The sequence below is a fragment of the Erpetoichthys calabaricus genome, chromosome 10, assembly GCF_900747795.2.
Source record: "Erpetoichthys calabaricus chromosome 10, fErpCal1.3, whole genome shotgun sequence".
NCBI lineage: Eukaryota > Metazoa > Chordata > Cladistia > Polypteriformes > Polypteridae > Erpetoichthys > Erpetoichthys calabaricus.
The window spans coordinates 12,977,487-12,997,248 of NC_041403.2; the positions used below are offsets into that span (position 1 = coordinate 12,977,487).

At 39.7% G+C, this 19,762-nt stretch overlaps 1 protein-coding gene across 2 annotated transcripts in view; it reads left to right on the plus strand.

The window, feature by feature from the left end:
• The window catches only part of akr1a1b (aldo-keto reductase family 1, member A1b (aldehyde reductase)), a 72,275-nt gene that overhangs the window by 30,913 nt on the left and 21,600 nt on the right, over positions 1-19,762 (plus strand). For both annotated transcript variants that reach the window (XM_028810882.2, XM_028810883.2), the window contains exons 3-5: positions 329-448; positions 11,598-11,749; positions 17,475-17,670. In XM_028810882.2, coding sequence (XP_028666715.1) covers positions 329-448; positions 11,598-11,749; positions 17,475-17,670 — 468 coding nt within the window. The remainder of the gene's footprint in view (positions 1-328; positions 449-11,597; positions 11,750-17,474; positions 17,671-19,762) is intronic.

A 19,762-nucleotide genomic window follows, 5' to 3' on the forward strand; every position in this document is an offset into this window, starting at 1 on the left:
GCAAGTTATCGCAAACGCTTGATTGCAGTTATTGCTGCTAAGGGTGGCCCAACCAGTTATTAGGTTCAGGGGGCAATTACTTTTTCATACAGGGCCATGTAGGTTTGGATTTTTTTTTTCTCCCTAAATAATAAAAACCACCATTTACAAACTGCATTTTGTGTTTACTTGTGTTATATTTGACTAATGGTTAAATGTGTTTGATGATCAGAAACATTTTGTGTGACAAACATGCAAAAGAATAAGAAATCAAATAGTTTTTCACACCACTGTATGTCTTATGTTCTTATTTTCTCATTGGGTTTCTTTTTATTTTTCCTACTGCTAGGTAAAAGAAGCCGTCTGCTATGCCCTGGAGGTTGGTTATCGTCACATCGACTGTGCCGCAATATATGGAAACGAGATTGAAATCGGGGAGGCTTTTAAGGAGCTTTTGGGATGCGACAAGGTGAGCTGCATTTGTAAATCCACCATAAATGGGTTAAATGGGATAATCTGTCTTCTGCTGGAACCTGTTTTTTAAAACATTTTCAAACTCTATGTGTCACTGTAGACCAGATCAAAGAGTTCCAAAACTCTATCAAAATATATATATTTTTTTAATTCAAAAAGTGCAATGGAGACTTTTATGAAAGAAGATAAAAGGACCTAGGCCTAACTAAACAGGTTTGAGTCTCATTCTGTCAGTTCATCCATTTGCCACCCAAATTTTCCTGTTTTCATGCCCAAACTCTCTCTGACCTTATCCACACTCTTGTAACAGAACTTCAGTTAAACCTTTGCACTAAATTTCCTTTCCAAATCCAAGCTGTGTAAGCCAATTTTTTCCTGAAAACACTTTTGGGATGTCAAGTGCCCTTTAGTGGTCCTGAGACCATCTCCTCCAGAGATCCCTCTGGTGGCCCAAAGTGTTCCTGCATCTGTTAATGCCATGTCACATATGACAACTTTTTCAGTGATTTTCAGTCATAGCTTTCATTAATGTAAGCTTAGCACATTGGAGGCAGTAGGTAACGTGCTGCCGTGAAGGACAGTCACATAATGTGACATACCCAGAGTCACTCCAACTACTCCATGACTCGCTCTAAAAAGATCAAACAGTTTTGATTATGTCTTTAATTGCAGGCTCTGTGTACATGAAATGCAATGTATATTTCAAGGTGAGTATCCCTAACACTGAAATGCCTGGGACCAGAAGAATTTTGGATATTTTTAGATTTCTGCTATATTTACATATTTATCTTCTTCCTCTTTTGGCTGCTTCCGTTAGGGGTTGCCACAACGGATCATCTTCTTCCATATCTTTCTGTCCTCTGCATCTTTCTCTGTTACACCCATCACCTGCATGTCCTCTCTCAACACATCCATAAACCTTTGCTTAGGCCTTCCTCTTTTCCTCTTCCTTGGCAGCTCTATCCTTAGCATCCTTCTCTTAATATACTCAGCATCTCTCCTCTGCACATGTCCAAACCAACACAATCTTGCCTCTCTGACTTTGTCTCCCAACCGTCCAACTTGAGCTGACCCTCTAATGTCCTCATTTCTAATCCTATCCATCCTCGTCACACCCAATGCAAATTTTAGCATCTTTAACTCTGCTACCTCCAGCTCTATCTCCTGCTTTCTGGTCAGTGCCACCGTCTCCAACCCATATAACATAGCTGGTCTCACTACCGTCCTATAGACCTTCCCTTTCACTCTTGCTGATACCCGTCTGTCACAAATCACTCTTGATACTCTTCTCCACCCATTCCCCCCTTCCTGCACTCTCTTTTTCACCTCTCTTCCACAATCCCCATTACTCTGTACTGTTGATCCCAAGTATTCAAACTCCACCTTCGCCAACTCTACTCCCTGCATCCTCACCATTCCACTAACCTCCCTCTCATTTACATACATGTATTCTGTCTTGTTCCTACTGACCTTCATTCCTCTCCTCTTTAGAGCATATCTCCATCTCTCCAGGGTCTCCTCAACCTGCTCCCTACTATTGTTACAGATCACAATGTCATCAGCAAACGTCATAGTCCACAGGGACTCCAGTCTAATCTCATCTGTCAACCTGTCCATCACCATTGCAAATAAGAAAGGGCTCAGAGCCTATCCCTGATGTAATCCCACCTCCAATTTGAATTGGTCCGTCACTTCTACCACAGACCTCACCACTGTCACACTTCCCTCGTACATATCCTGTACAACTCTTACATACAGTGCATCCGGAAAGTATAGACAGGTGTGTGCCTTTCCAAATCATGTCCAATCAACTGAATTTATCAAAGGTGGACTCCAATTAAGCTGCAGAAACATCTCAGGGATGATCAGGGGAAACAGGATGCACCTGAGCTCAATTTTGAGCTTCATGGCAAAGGCTGTGAGCACAGTGGCCTCCATCATCCGTAAGTGGAAGAAGTTCGAAACCACCAGGACTCTTCCTAGAGCTGACCGGCCATCTAAACTGAGCGATCGGGGGAGAAGGGGTTTAGTCAGGGAGGTGACCAAGAACCCGATGGTCACTCTGTCAGAGCTCCAGAGGTCCTCTGTGGAGAGAGGAGAACCTTCCAGAAGGACAACCATCTCTGCAGCAGTCCACCAATCAGGCCTGTATGGTAGAATGGCCAGACGGAAGCCACTCTTTAGTAAAAGGCACATGGCAGCCCGCCTGGAGTTTGCCAAAAGGCACCTGAAGGACTCTCAGACCATGAAAAGGAAAATTCTCAGGTCTGATGAGACAAAGATTGAACTCTTTGTTGTGAATGCCGGGCGTCACGTTTGGAGGAAACCAGGCACCGCTCATCACCAGGCCAATACCATCCCTACAGTGAAGCATGGTGGTGGCAGCATCATGCTGTGGGGATGTTTTTCAGTGGCAGGGACTGGGAGACTAGTCAGGATGAAGGGAAAGATGACTGCAGCAATGTACAGAGACATCCTGGATGAAAACCTACTCCAGAGCGCTCTTGACCACAGACTGGGGCGACAATTCATCTTTCAGCAGGACAACGACCCTAAGCACACAGCCAAGATATCAAAGGATTAGCTTCAGGACAACTCTGTGAATGTCCTTGAGTGGCCCAGCCAGAACCCAGACTTAAATCCGATTGAACATCTCTGGAGAGATGTTAAAATGGCTGTGCACCGACGCTTCCCATCCAACCTGATGGAGCTTGAGAGGTGCTGCAAAAAGGAATGGGAGAAACTGGCCAAGGATATGTGTGCCAAGCTTGTGGCATCATATTCAAAAAGACTTCAGGCTGTAATTGCTGCCAAAGGAGCATCGACAAAGTATTGAGCAAAGGCTGTGAATACTTATCTACATGTGATTTCTCAGTTTTTTTTATTTTTAATAAATTTGCAAAAATCTCAAGTAAACTTTTTTCACGTTGTCATTATGGGGTGTTGTGTGTAGAATTCTGAGGGGAAAAAATGAATTTAATCCATTTTGGAATAAGGCTGTAACATAACAAAATGTGGAAAAAGTGATGCGCTGTGAATACTTTCTGGATGCACTGTACTCCCGATATCCTCATACAATACCACAGCTCCCCTTGAGGTACCCTGTCATATGCTTTCTCCAGGTCCACAAAGACGCAATGCAACTCCTTCTGGCCTTCTCTAAACTTCTCCATCAAAATCCTCAGAGTAAACCTTGCATCTGTGGTACTCTTTCTTGGCATGAAACCATACTGCTGCTCATTAATCATCACCTCACTTTTTAACCTAGCTTCCACTGCTCTTTCCCATAACTTCATGTTGTGGCTCATCAATTTTATTCCCCTCTAGTTACTGCAGTCCTGCACATCCCCCTTATTCTTAAATATCGGCACTTCTTTTCCACTCCTCTGGCATCCTCTCACTTTCCAAGATTCCATTAAACAATCTGGTTAAAAACTCCACTGCCATCTCTCCTAAACACTTCCATGCTTCCATAGGAATGTCATCTGGACCAACGGCCTTTCCATTTTTCATCCTCTTCATAGCTGTCCTTACTTCCTCCTTGCTAATCTGTTGCACTTCCTGATTCACTATCTCCACATCATCCAACCTCTTCTCTCTCTCGTTCTCTTCATTCATCAGCCTCTCAAAGTACTCTTTCCATCTGCTCAACACACTCTCCTCGCTTGTGAGTACATTTCCATCTTTATCCTTTATCACCCTAACCTGCTGCACATCTTTCCCAGCTCGGTCCCTCCGTATAGCCAATCAGTACAGGTCCTTTTCTCCCTCTTTACGCCTTTTCTTTAGCCTTCACCACCTCTCTCTTCACCTTGAACCTTATCTCCTTGTACTCTTGTCTACTTTATGCATCTCTCTGACTATCCCACTTCTTCTTTCCCATCCCCTTCCTCTGTATACTCTTTTGTATTTCCTCATTCCACCACAGGTTTCCTTTTTTTCCTTGCTCTGTCCAGATGTCACGCCAAGCACCCTTCTTGCTGTCACCCTTACTACATCTGCTGTCATTTCCCAGCTGTCTGGTAATTCTTCACTGCCACCCATTGCCTGTCTCACCTCCTCCCTAAACTCAACCTTGCAGTCTTCCTTTTTCAACTTCCACCATTTGATCCTTGGCTCTGCCCTCACTCTCTTCCTCTTCTTGATCTCCAACGTCATCCTACAGACCACCATCCTATGCTGCTTAACTACACTTTCCCCTGCCACCACTTTGCAGTTTTCATTCTCCTTCAGATGAACTCTTCTGTATAGGATGTAATCTACCATGTGTGCATCTTCCTCCACTCTTGTACATAACCCTATGTTCCTCCCTCTTCTTAAAATACGTATTCACCACAGCCATGTCCATCCTTTTGGCAAAAATCCACTATCCTCTGACCTTCTTCATTCCTCTCCTTGACTCCATACCTACCCATCACTCGTCTCCTCTGTTCTCTTCACCAACATCCCTCCATCCATCCATCCATTCTCTTCTGCTTATCCGAGGTCGGGTCGCGGGGCAGCAGCTTGAGCAGAGATGCCCAGACTTCCCTCTCCCCGGCCACTTCTTCTAGCTCTTCCGGGGGAATCCCAAGGCATTCCCAGGCCAGCCGAGAGACATAGTCCCTCCAGCGTGTCCTGGGTCTTCCCCTGGGCCTCCTCCTGGTTAGACGTGCCCGAAACACCTCACCAGGGAGGCGTCCAGGAGGCATCCTGATCAGATGCCCGAGCCACCTCATCTGACTCCTCACGATGCGGAGGAGCAGCTGCTCTACTCTGAGCCCCTCCCGGATGACTGAGCTTCTCACCCTATCTTTAAGGGAAAGCCCAGACACCCTACGGAGAAACTCATTTCAGCCTCTTTCTTGTATTCGCGATCTCGTTCTTTCGGTCACTACCCATATCTCATGACCATAAGTGAGGGTAGGAACATAGATCGACTGGTAAATTGAGAGCTTTGCCTTGCGGCTCAGCTCCTTTTTCTCCACGACAGACTGATGCAGAGCCCGCATTACTGCGGATGCCGCACCGATCCGTCTGTCGATCTCACGCTCCATTCTTCCCTCACTTGTGAACAAGATCCCAAGATACTTGAACTCCTCCACTTGGGGCAGGATCTCGCTACCAACCCTGAGAGGGCACTCCACCCTTTTCCGGCTGAGGACCATGGTCTCGGATTTGGAGTTGCTGATTCCCATCCCAGCCGCTTCACACTCAGCTGCGAACCGATCCAGAGAGAGCTGAAGATCATGTGGGCATCTTCACCAACATGCCCATTGAAATCCGCTCCAATCACCGCTTTCTGTTCCTTGGGTACACTGTTCATCACTTCATCCAACTCACCCCAAAAATCTTCTTTCTCACCCATTGCATATGCACTAACAATATTCATCATCACACTTTCAATTTCCAGCTTCATAATCATTACTCTGCCTGACACTCTTTTCACCTCCAAAACACTCTTGACATACTGTTCCTTCAGAATAACTCGTACCCCATTTCTCCTCCCATCCACACCATGATAGAAAATAGCACCACAGATACTAGAAAATTGGAAAATAGAAAATTGAAATCGAATTAAAGAAAGAAATTATTGAAAAGTATGAGCGTGGCATTCATGTTACTGATCTTGCCGCCGAGTACAAGAAGTCAAAATCCACTATTTAGACTATTCTAAAGCAGAGAGAGGCCATTAAAGCAGCTGATGTTGCAAAAGGAGTTACAGTGTTAACCAAGCAGAGGCCTCAAGTGCTGGAAGAGGTGGAAAAACTGTTGTTAGTGTGGCTGAACGAGAAGTAACTTGCAGGGGATAGCGTAAGCGAGGCAGTCATATGTGAGAAAGCCAGGAAGATTCATGGCGATTTGCTGCAAAACTATCCTCCTGCAAGTGGCTAGTTCTCCCTCCTCACTTCCTTCATGCCAGAACTCGACTCATGCAAGATTAGTTTTCTTGGTTGTTTTTGGTTAGTTTTTGTCTAAATTAAGGATTTTTCAAATTTTCATTTTTTTCTTTGTGCTTAAAACTCATTAAAAAAAAAAAAGTGTTTACAGCGAGCGGTTCGTAAGGCTGTAGCATGAACTTGCAGTGTTAGTTTTCTCTGTTCAAGGTTTTCTCGGTGTTATTCAATGTTTTTACATTTAGTTTACTGTTAACACTGTGCATTCTATGGTATAATTAACTATTTTTGTACTTAAAAATCTTTAAAAAAATATATATATTTACATACAGTTCGGTCTGGAACGGATTAATTGTATTTACATACAATCCTATGGGGGAAATTAGTTGGGGTCACGAACAAATCGGGTTGCGACCAGAGTTTTGGAACGAATTACGGTTGTGACCTGAGGTTCTACTGTACTGTGACTTGGTCATAGTCTTTTAGTCTTCTAAACACTTTTGTGTCCACAGAATAAACATATTCAAGTCACTCCCAACTTTTGAGGAATATACCCAACTAATAGCCACAGACTCAAACTTGCAATCTAATGAGCTCCTCCTGCTCTAAATCCAGAAGACAGATATCCCTCTAACAGATGTCAGTTACTATTAACATAGTACTCTTTCAAATGCAGAACCATTGCAGGTTTTCATCCAGTTGATTCCACGTCTCCAACACCTACTAATTATGGCATAATTTTGGCAGCCCAGCACTCTCTCACACAGTCTAACTGCTAAAGTGAAATTATGAAGCAACAAGTCGTACCATGTATTTCACACAAGACATTAAAAAAATGTGTAATGAACCCTTAACAATAAAGACATATCTTGTAATTGATAGGGATCGATATTATTTTTTTCCTGTATACATTTTTGTTCTGAGTTTTATTTATGGTTTACATTTTGTTTGGAATAACAAGATACACTTCGGGTTGGTTGATTCCTTTGTATTTTTTTTTTAAGTTTATTTAACGTCATGTTTTGCGAAACAGCAGTTATTGTTGTTATGTGTGCCACAATTGTGAACCACTGTTTCTAGGGGAATGTCATCAGGTATTTCACTTCCTGATGCCACACCCAACACGCTTTATATGCCAGCATATTGGACACGTCATCACCCAAGTTAGTGCATAAGAAAGAGTTTCTGTGTGTATCTCTAGTTAACTTTTTGGTGTTTAGACTCCTGTACTTCTCCTCTAGACTTTGATTTTGAATTACATACTGTATTGGCTTTGATGCTTAGTTTGTTTTGGACCTTCAGTTTCAATCTTCATTATTATTATTATTATTGACTACAATTTTGACTCATTCATTTCCTGATTGTTTACACTTCTCTCAACCCCTCTTCGGTTAGGCATAACATATAACAACCCTTAATATCAATCTGGTACTTTTCAATTTTGTGGACATGCTTATCTCCTTTAATGAGATTTCATTAACAAATTAGCAAACCTCAAACAGCATTTTAACACTTTACATGGCTATTTCCACACCACTATGTTTTCATTTAAAAACACAGTCATGAGTCTCCATTTTCACTTTTTTCTACACAAACCTGTTGTTTTTAGTCCCAAAAACTTAAGACATTTGATAACACTCTGTAGACCTGTATGTGAATGAATGAAAACGTAGACTCTAATCTTTCTGTGATTGGTTTGTTCCTATTGCATAGCTCTTCCTGATTGGATCCAACTCATTACAGTGTCTCAGTCCCTGATTTTAATCCATCATGAAGAAAATCGAATTCCAACATGGCAGTCATAGAAGATTTGCTTTCAATGGCACTTGCTGTGTTGCTTACCTGTATGTTTCTGAATTGCGTTTTGTACAGTGTGAATGCTGCATACATGTGGAAAAGAAAAATCATTTACCAGCACTGCTCTCATTAACAAATCCACCTCATCCTTAGTTCAAACAAAACAATTTTTTGTTATTTGTATTCACCATTGCAGTTCTCCATGTGTAAATGCAAGCTGCAAATGAATATCTAGAATGGAGGACATTTCCTCTTCCTATTTCTGCCAATGCTCTTAAGCCCATCAGCAACGTTATATGCATTTTTGGTCATTTTAGTATAGGTGGTGATACTTTTGTGAACAATGTGAAAATGCTAGTGTGGATTGAGATTGTTCTCATTTTTATACTTTTTCTCAAACGCTTTGGTGCATTTCTCAGATCAGAATTGAAATTCTCAAAACTACTTGTTCAAACTCCATATCTACGTATTAGTTGTGCACATCATAACAGCAAATTTCCATTGTTTTGAACAAATACCAAATGCCTTGTACATCCATGCAATTGATTGTGTACAGTTGTCTGCTGTTTTCTACGTTCTCATTTACTCAGTCAAAATGCGTTATGGTCGTTCTCTGTTAATTAGTCCCTCCACTCAAAACATCTACTCATTAGTTCATTGCTTTAGTCATTCTGTGCAGAAATGACAAACTCATCGTCATAATCTGTCTAGCATATTTTTTTATTTATTTGGTAAATCTGAAATTTCTAACAGTATTGAGTAACTGGTCTCAGGTGACTGTTAACCTATAATCATGAAACATTAACTGAACCAGCAATTAACCAATTCTCTACAATAGTTCAGAGGTGAATTCCATTAACCTTCAATATTACTGTAGCATATATACAGTATATACCAAGCATAATACAGATTACTGAAACATTTTCCTACATGATAGTGGACCAACCACAAGCTAATGAACAGGCACAACAGCCTGAAAGAAGGCGAGTTAGGATGCAGGGTGGAAGAGTAAGGAGACCAAATATAGGTAGAGGAAGAGGAGGCTGAGTACACAGGGTTGTTCCTGATGAAATAAGGGTCACAATATTTATTTGCATACTGTAATCTACAGTAAACAGTACAACATTAGTAGTATTTCTGTATAGTACAATAAAGTAAGTAAAATCTGAACTGGTTTGCATCAATTTGATGAAATACGTTGTCCAAAATACAGTAAACAAAATAGCATTTTACAGTACAGTATGTACTATAATTATGTTTTTTTTCCCCTGTTGGTGTATAGTGTATAATGGATCTAGACTACTTCATAATTTCATATATGTTGATGAGGCAGGCTTCAATCTGGCTATAGGCAGAAGGTGTGGAAGGAATTGGTCACAGAGTGGAAATATCACCATGTGTGCAGCCATCTCTGATAACGGTGTGCTCACTCATATTCACCTTGTAGGCCTGTACAACACACAACATCTTTTTAGACACCCTGTACAGAGATCTTATACCTGAAAACGAGAGGGGTCTAATCTAGAATGATCTCCCAAAATATGTGATCATTTGGGATAATGTGAGTTTCCATTGCTCACACACCATCAGAGAGTGGTTTACTAATCATGACAGGATGATCATGGAATTTCTCCTACCCTATTCCCCCTTCCTTAATCCAACTGAAGATTTTTTTCTGCTTGGAGATGGAAGGTTTATGATCATCAGCACCATACCCATTTGAGCTTTTTGGATGCCATGAATGCAGCATGCGAACAGATAAATATGGACTCCAGCAGAGGATGGATCCATCATCCAAGAAGGCATTTTCCACGTTGTATTGCTAGAGAGAATATCCACTGTGATGTGGATGAAAATCTATGGCCTGACGGACAAGAATGTCAGAATGTGTAAAAAAAACGTATGGCTATGCCCACACTACCTTGTTCTATGGAGTGTTTCCTCTGTTCATTTGCACTTTTTCCTTTATGCAATTTGTTACTGTATAAGGCATTCTTTTCTTTATAACTATGTTACTGTAACAAATTTCTGTACAATACAGTAAAGAACAGTATAAAAAAATACTTTATCGTATCCAGTCTCTGGCAGTCAATCCGCTAGGTACTGTTTGTACTTTGTAACTTACCAAGACTACTTCTACTATGTTTTACTGTAGTGTTGAAACTGAAGACAGTGAAAAAATGTTATAGTCACTTGTGCATTTTCAAAGAATATTCCAAAAATCCTACTTACAGTATATCCAGTCTCTTGCAATCAATCCCTGAACAGTAACAACAACAACATCTATTTCTATAGCACATGTTCATACAAACAATGTAGCTCAAAGTCATTTACATGATGAAGAAAGAAAAAAGACAAAATAAATACAAATTAAAATAAGGGAACACTAAGTAACATAGAATAAAAGTAAGGTCCGATGGCCAGGGAGTACAAAAGAAACTCCAGACGGCTGGAGAAAAAAAAAAAATCTGCAGGGGTTCCAGGCCACGAGACCACTCAGCCCCCTCTAGGCATTCTACCTAACATAAATGACCTCAATCAGTCCTCATTATATTCAGGGTTCTCATGGAAGAACTTGATGACGGTCATGTGGACTTCTGGTCTTTAATCCATCAATGGAGAGACATCACGGTGCTTTGATAAGGTGGTGGTGGCGCAGATTGCCACCATAGAAAACCAGTTAAAGAACAGAAGAGAAAGTAGGGTTTAGTACAGATTTTGAAGCCACCATGAATAATAATGATAATTTAATTGAATATACAGAGCATCAGGATTAAACTAAAATGAAGCTATGAGAAAGCCATGTTAAAGTAATGAGTTTTCAGCAGTTTTTTTAAAGTGCTCCACTGGATTAGCCTGGCAAATTCTTATTGGCAAGTTATTCCAGATTTTAGGTGCATAACAGCAGAAGGCCGCTTCAGTAAACACAGTAATTTGAAACTTTGTAGTATAGAAATTGTAGTACCACAAAGAAAGTATGTTGCCTTATGAATTTTCAGACAGTATTACCAAAATCCTTGTCAAAAGTTTTGATACAGATCAAACAATTATATTGAAAACATGTTCATGAATTTTGACCATCTTGTTCATAGGCAGTGGTGCAAGGATTTGTCATACTGATGGCACTGACAGTTTCACCGGCACAAATATTTTCTTTGGGGGCATAGACTTAGTATTCTGAGCAAGTTACTTGCTTTTGCAGGTAATACACTGTGTTTTGAGGTTTACACATATTGTTCTGAGAAATGCACATACTGTTGTGCAAATGTAAATTATGTTTCAAGAAATGCACCAAAGTGATTGAGAAAAACTGTAAATTCAAAGGTAGCAGTGTAAAGAAAGAAAGAGAAAGAAAGAAAGAAAGAAAGAAAGAAAGAAAGAAAGAAAGAAAGAAAGAAAGAAAGAAAGAAAGAGAAAGAAAGAAAGTGTTTATTTTTGAGATCTTATAGATTTTTTTTTCTTGTTCCCCAGGCAATTAAACGGGAAGATGTGTTTGTGACTTCCAAGTTATGGAACACTCATCACCATCCAGAAGATGTGGAGCCTGCTCTTCTGAAGACTCTGAAAGACCTGCAGTTGGATTATTTGGACCTGTACCTCATTCACTGGCCATACGCCTTTCAGTATGTTATAACTAACATATAGTTGGAGTTATATAATTAAGTCACTTTTGAGCTCCCTACATGGTTTTTTTTTGTTCTTTATTTCGTCTTATACGATTTCTCGTATTAGAAATTTGTTAGTTTTCGCATACCCCTTGGGGTCAGAGCGCAGGGTCAGCCATTGTACAGCGCCCCTGGAGCAATTACAGGTTAAGGGTCTTGCTCAAGGGCCCAGCAGAGTAGGATCTCTTTTGGCAGTGACGGGGATTCGAACCGGCAACCTTCTGGATACCAGCGCAGATCCTTAGCCTCAGAGCCACCACTCCGCCCCTGTTGTTCTGTTTTCCTGCTTGAATATATTGTCTCTAATCTGTATAGGAGTGGTCCCACACCACAGTATAAGCATGAGGGTTTTATTATTTATTATTTGAATCAGAAGGTGACCAGCAAGAAAGACAGCTAGATCATAAATTCTTTTTATATAATTCTTCTAATTCTTCTAAAAATACATTCATCCAGCCCGCTATATCCAAACTACAGGGTCATGGGGGACCGCTGGAGCCAATCCCAGTCAACTCAGGGCGCAAGGCAGGAAATAAACCCCGGGCAGGGCGCCAGCCCACCACAGGGCACACACTAGGGACAATTTAGGATTGCCAATGCACCTAAAAAAAAAAAAAAAAATTCTTTGCATTTATATAGCGCTTTTCTCACTACTCAAAGCACTCAGCAATTGCAGGTTAAGGGCCTTGCTCAAGGGCCCAACAGAGCAGAGTCCCTATTGGCATTTACAGGATTTGAACCGGCAACCTTCCGATTACGAGTGCAGATCCCTAGCCTCAGAGCCACCACTCCACCTAACCTGAATGTCTTTGGACTTTGGGAGGAAACCGGAGCACCCGGAGGAAACCCACGCAGACACGGGGAGAACATGCAAACTCCACGCAGGGAGGACCCGGGAAGCGAACCCAGGTCTCCTTACTGCGAGGCAGGAGTGCTACTCACCGTGCCGCCTTCTAAAAATAAATTTTTTAGCAAATGATGATAAAATCACTAATTAATTCATTGTGCTAAAAGACGCCTTTTCTCATTTTAAATCTAGCTTGTTCATAGTGGGTTGGACCCTTTACTAAAAAAATTAAATACAATTTTTAATATATATGCCAGAAGAATACATACTGGATGCATTTGATGATTAGATATACATTTTGAGTTTAAATAATCTGACATTATTGTCAGTTAATTTTTGCAAGGTCTGTGTTTCATGTTCTTCCATTAGTTTTTGTTTGATTAAATGAATATTGAATTGTGTATTCTATAATCAGCAGTTATTTTTAATTTATTGTAGGTTTACCTTGGATGAATACTTAACTTGTTGACTACCATGGTGAAAATAAGTAAATTTGTTCCAGATGCAAATGTAAAATCTGGGTGCTATTTTAACATATTAATTAAATGGAATTTGTTGCTGAAGCAAAACTCACAATAACGTGATAACTCAGCCGGGTCTATCAAGTCATATCTTGCATAATTTGTTGCAATTGAATGTTGCAGTTTTCATTTTTTTCTGTGATGAGACTGAAAGTGAACTTTGCTTTGTTTCTTCAAGACAGTTGACTTTGCCTTACGTTTTGAGTTCGATGAAAGGCTGGTTGGCATATTTTGGTAACGACCCTGGCATAAGCTCTTTAACGGTGTCTCATTTCCTGATCCCTGTCATAAAATATCTTTACTTTCTAGAGCTGCGTCAGTAGAGTATGATAATTTTACACAGAAGACCATCTGTTTACAGTGGTTATAGAAATGAATCCCCCCTTCAAAATATTCACATTTTGTTGCCTTGCAGCCTAAAATGAAGACATACAAGCCCCCCCAAGTGTCAGTACTTTGTGGAACCCCCTTTTGCTTTGATTACAGCCATGAGTCTCTTGAAATTCTCCACTACCAACTTTACACATCTAGACTGTTGATATTTTCCCACTCATCTTTACAGAACTGCTTAAACTCAGTCAAACTGGATGGTGACCTTTGGTGGACTGCAACCTTCATGTCATTCCACAGATTTTCGATAGGGTGTAAGCAACACAAGGACATTCACCTTTTTTCTCTTTCAGCCACTGTGTGGTCAACTTTGCCGTGGGCTTGAGGTCATTGTCATGTTGTAAAGTGAACCTTCTTTCTGGCAGAGGGCAGAAGGTTTTTCTCAAGAATTTGATGGTATTTTGTTCCATCCATTTTTGCTTCTGTTTTGACAAGTGTCCCAAACCTGCTGCAGAGAAACACCCCCACAACAGGATGCTACCACCTCCATGCTTTACTGTAGATCTGAGGTCTGGTGTATTCTTTGGATGGTTGCTATATTTGCTTTCTGCCAGATATCTGGCATCAATGCCAAAGAGCATACTTCGATTTTGGTCTTGTCTGACCATAACACCTTTTTCCATTTGGCCACAGAATCTTCAAAGTGTGTTTTGGCAAAGTTTAGTCGAGACTATTTTGAGCAGTAGCTTTTTTCTTGCAACCCTCCCATACAGGCTACATTTGTGGAGCATTTGTGATATTGTTGTCACATGCACATAATGACCACTGTTTGCCAAAAGAGTGCCACAAATTCCTGTAACTGCTTCAAGGTTGCCATAGGCCTCTTCATAGCCCCTTTGACCAGTTTCCTCCTTGTTGTTCCATCCAGCTTGGGAGGATGGCCTGATCCCAGGAGGGTCCTAGGGAGGATTTCTGCCTATTGATTGTGGAATTCACTATGCTCCTATGGATTGATAAAGCCTTTGTGATTTTTTTTTGTATCTATCTTTTGACTTGTGCCTGTGCACAACTGTATCCCTGAAATCTTTTGACAGTGCCTTGCCACGCATAGTTAAGTGTTTGCATTCACTGGACTGCTCTAGGAATAGCTGAATGAATCAAAATGATTACAATTGATCACCAGTGGAAGCCAATTAGCTTGGTGTGCAGTGGAGAACTTGATTAGTTACACCTGACTGAGTATTTTACAGGGGCAGGGGCATTGATTCCTTAATCACCACAGTTATTGTTTTTTTTGTTGTTTTTTTTATTGTTTTTTTTTAACTGTTGCTGTTATATCTTTCACTTGGCTGTTATACGTTGCATTGAGGAAGTACAGCTGGAGATTTTTTTTTTTGGGTGTCTGCACTTCAGGCTGTAAAGCAACAAAATGTGAATAGTTTGATGTGGTGGCAGTGGTGATGGTATGGGGTGGTAATTCTTTTCTATACCCACTGTATGTAAGTGAAACATTCATGCTGGTAGGGAATTTTATCATCTTTGGGTTTCACTTCCTTTATTAGCACTTACCCTTCCCTTTATATCATATTATTATAAGTTTTATCTGTTTTGAGACATTTCTAAGCAGAGCTTGTATCACACTGCATGACACAACAAGATTTCTAGTTGGAGTTGCTGAATCTCATTGCCTCAGAGAGCATCAAGCTACAAGTAATAACCAGGTGAGGTGACTGATACACCCCCGATTACATCTTGCCTGAAGAAGGGACCTTTAGCTGCCTCAAAAGCTTGCATATTGTAATCTGTTAAGTTAGTCCATAAAAGGTGTCTTTTTGCATGACTTCTGATTATAAAAATACAATGCAAAAACTTCCAATAGTGAATACTTTTTTATGCACTGTGCATCGCCATAGGTCTCTAGTGTGCTATAATGAAAAAGAGCAATACCAGTCTGGTCTGAAATTGTGAGATTATAAATATTATGTAATCTCCAGAGCAACTCACAACATCACAGTGTGTCATCCCATATTGGGATGACTCCAACACAGACTGGCCTTCTTCTAACCTGAGTTGATGCATTTACAGTAGACCGAGTTAGCAGTCTGGGTGGGAAAAATGTGCTTCAGTCCAGATTAGAGTGCAAGTGTAAAAGCATCTTCAGTGAACTGATCAAAAACATGGAAGATGATGTTAATTAAATTTTCCAGAAGCTTTGTAAACAGGCTTCATGGTGTGCATATTACATACCTTGTTACTCATGGGTGGTGATCTCTGCAGGTGTAGTAGAACCTGCTGAGTAAAATTATCCAGTATAATTAAATGACATGAAATGAACCACAGGACACGCTGTAAATGTCTGGCATGTTGCTGTGTTCTTTAAAGAAAAATAAGAGAGAACAACTTCTTTGTAATATCCATTGCAGTGTATAGATAAATGAATATTACACATTTTTTGTTGATCGAAAATTGCCCAAGTACAACCCTTCTCAAACATTGGACTATGTATTGGACATAGCACTTCATAAAGTGAAGAGATGAATAATTGAATTATCCTATTACCTGTATCTGTTTCTGTTGGGATTGCCTCTTGCTGTCTGCAAACAAAAATTCAAATACTGTAATAAAATCTAGAAAATGGACCAGTACAGTATGTTAGTATAGAGTAGTGGCAAGTGAACCCAGTAGAGTTTAGCATGCAGTGAGTTTGGCAAAATCTCTGAAATGTTTGGGAACTCTGCAGAGCTCTGTGAAATGCATTGAGTTCAAAGGAAAGGAGGAACTGAACTAGATTTAAGTGGATTAGAATGGTGCAATGGTGTTTTAATTGACTCAAGGGGCTAGGGAAGCATCAACTAACTATGTGGACCGATTATGTGATATGAGCTGTGAGACAGCAGTGTTAACCAATACACCAGCCTGCCTCAACCAACAATGAAAAAAGGATTGACTGACCGTCCGTCCATCCATCCATCCATCCATCCATCCTTCCTTCCTTCCTTCCTTCCTTCCTTCCTTCCTTCCTTCCTTCCTTCCTTCCAGAGTTCCAGTCTTGGGGCAGCTTAAGTTGTGAGAAGAGTCAGAGGGACAGGATTGGCTGATTCCATAGTTTAATGTCACAGCTCTGGGCCAACTGGAATTTCTTTTTTCTTTCTGATCTCTGTCCAGGTGCTTTACTCTTTTTTTTCTTCCATGAAGAAGATAGAAACACCTTGTAAACTGTAATAAATCTTTTGCTGTTATAATTATTTCACTGGGTCACATGTGTTTTTTTCTTTCTTGGGCAATTGTTTTGGATTATAGCTGCAGCACCTGGCCAATTATGTATGCATTTTATTTTATTTTTTTAATCTATGGGTAGAGGCCACGAGCACTGATCAGGTTACAGATTTCAATGATCTTACAGTACTGTCACACTGGCCTTGCAAAGCATCATGGGACACTGGAAAAAGTGTTTGTCTAAGGTGAATTTCCAGGAAAATAATACGACGTGTAAGGACACTGGCGATCAAGCATATTTGCTGTGTAAAATGCTTTTGCGAATTTTGACAGTCAAAGCTACTATGGAGATTATTTAATCGATAATATTTTTAAGACATGCCTGTGACTGACAGTTTTTGCAGCATCAGAAATTTTAACTGATGAAATTGTTTTGGACAAAATACTCCCTGCCACGCACTGTCTCATATTTAAAGAAATAACAAGAACTTTACATAATTCTGCTGTGTTGAAATAATTTCCAAAAAAATAGCTGATGAAAATGTTAATGTTTATTATGTTCTCCGTAATTTGATAGTGAGATCACATCTGGAGTTTTGTCTATATTTCTAGACCATGATACACAAACACACATTTGCACAAAATGCTAATTTATAAAATCTACAAATGTACTATGTTCTCCTCCTTTTTGGAAGTCCTGCACTGTTTTTCTTTTTATTAATGAAATGAAACATAAATAAAATATTTCTATATTTTTATTGTGTTAAAGGCGAGGAGATGTCTTCTTCCCAAAGAGTGAGGATGGTTCAATCATTTATGATTTTACTGATTATAAAGAGACCTGGAAGGCTATGGAGAAGCTTGTTGAAAAGGGACTTGTGAGAGATATTGGTCTGTCAAATTTCAACAGCCGGCAGATCGATGACATTATCAGCATTTCTAAGGTCAAGCCCGCCATTTTACAGGTAAGGTGGTACTAGGTGGCAGGGCATGGAAAGTTGATTTTTGTTTATTTGCTGTTGAAGTTGTATTTACTTTTTTTTTTTTTTTTACTTCAGATATCAACAAAATATATAATTTGACCGGGGGGGTCCAAACTTGTGTTGGAATGTGCATATGCAGTGGCGTAGCGTAGTGGGGGCGGCAGGGGCGGCCGACCCTGGGCAGCACTTTTAGGGGGCGGCAAAATTTCACAATAAATAATAATAATATCTTGTAAAAATTTGAACCATTTCATTTCAGATTTTTGTCGCTCCTACGATTCAGACCGATTGAAATGAGCACGGAATTTTTCATTACTTATTCTGTGACGAAACTGGGGAATCCCCTTTCTTTAAATGAATGTATACGCATCTGCTGAAATTGACGAGCAGGACTTCAAACTGTAACGACTTCAACTGCGGACTTTTATTACTGCCACAGGCAACGAAAATAAATTAATTAATGCGGACCCACTTGAATTATTAAAATTTATTGTGAAATCCAAGTTGGAAGATACTTTGCCCAATATTATAATAATGCTCCGAATATTCCTCACAATTGCCATAAACAATACCAGCTGTGAGAGGAGTTTTTCAAAATTGAAATTGATCAAAAATTATTTAAGATCAACAATGAGTACTTTAAGGCTAACCAATCTGGCTATCTTGTCTATTGAGCAAGAGGTATGTGATGCTATAGACATTGATAGTGCAATAAAAGACTTTGCTCTTAAAAAAAGTAGACGAATAAAGTTTTAGTTAAAGACAGAAGTTTTGTTTTTAATTCTAACAATTATATTATTTTTCTATAAAAATATAAATAGTAACAGTATCGTTCTAGTTCTAATTGGAAGTCGATTTGTGTTTTATATTCAATTCGCTAATAACTTCATCTTGTCGATCGTCAAGGTATAATCATAAGTGTTCTATACCTGTTATATCAATGTAAGTGGCATATGTGTAAGAATTTTTGTAATAAATGTGATTATTATATTGTAAAACATATATACATGACTTGTTTATTTGTAACCTGTACAATACACAATAATGATGATTGTTCTTGCAGAAAAATTCTTTAGAATTACTGTATATTTTAGTCTTTTAAATTGAAATACCTAAATAAAGGGGCGGCAGAATTTTCCTCCGCCCCGGGCGGCTGACACCCACGCTACGCCACTGTGCATATGCAGTAGAGACCCCTTCAATTTCTGCACACTTTGTTTCATTGTAGATTTAATTTGAAATGGGTAGATTGGGAATTTTTTCCCCTTCATCTAAACTCTATATACATAACCTATATCAGTGAACACATGACAACATGTTTTCAGAAGAGTTTTGAAAGTTTATTAAAAATCAACCTTTGAAAGCTTCTGTTCCTTGGCTTAATTACAAAATCTCTGCAATATTTAATAAAGTAGATACATATTTAATATTTTGATAACTGTAAATTGTAATTTGAGAATTAATTAGTGACTTAAAGAAAGTCATTGTAAACATCCCAATGTTTTAGGAGTATTATTACTGAACTTCTGGTTAAGTATTACATTTGGGAATGTAATTTGTGCTGGGGAGGCCAAAGCATTGATCAGTCTACTTATAACTAGTTTTACAAGGGTGCTTTGTTATAATTCAGTGCAGGACATTCAATGGGTCATCATCCCCAGGAAGGGACAAGTAATCCTGTGAAACTGGCCAGTTATTCTGAAATGAGAGAGCAATCTGGCTAGAGATGGAATGGGGTTGTGTTGAAAAAAGAAATGTAAATGTAGAGAGTCGGCTTATTCAACTGGTCATTGGAGAATCAATTCTGTTTGTCTAGGAGGTACATTAAGGAAGATAAAAGTATGGGTAACAAAGAAACTCTCCCTTTGTCATTTTCAATCCTGAGAAGACCATCTTTTGGCGGCCATGCAACTTGGCTCTATGCTGACAATGAACTAGCTAAGAAGAGAATCGAGTGTAGCTACAAAATTATGCGCCACCTGAAACTGCACATCTAACACTATCAGGTGGTATGGTTTACAAAGCTGCATTCTATTTGCTTTTATGTGGCACTAGTTATAATAAAACCTGCTTT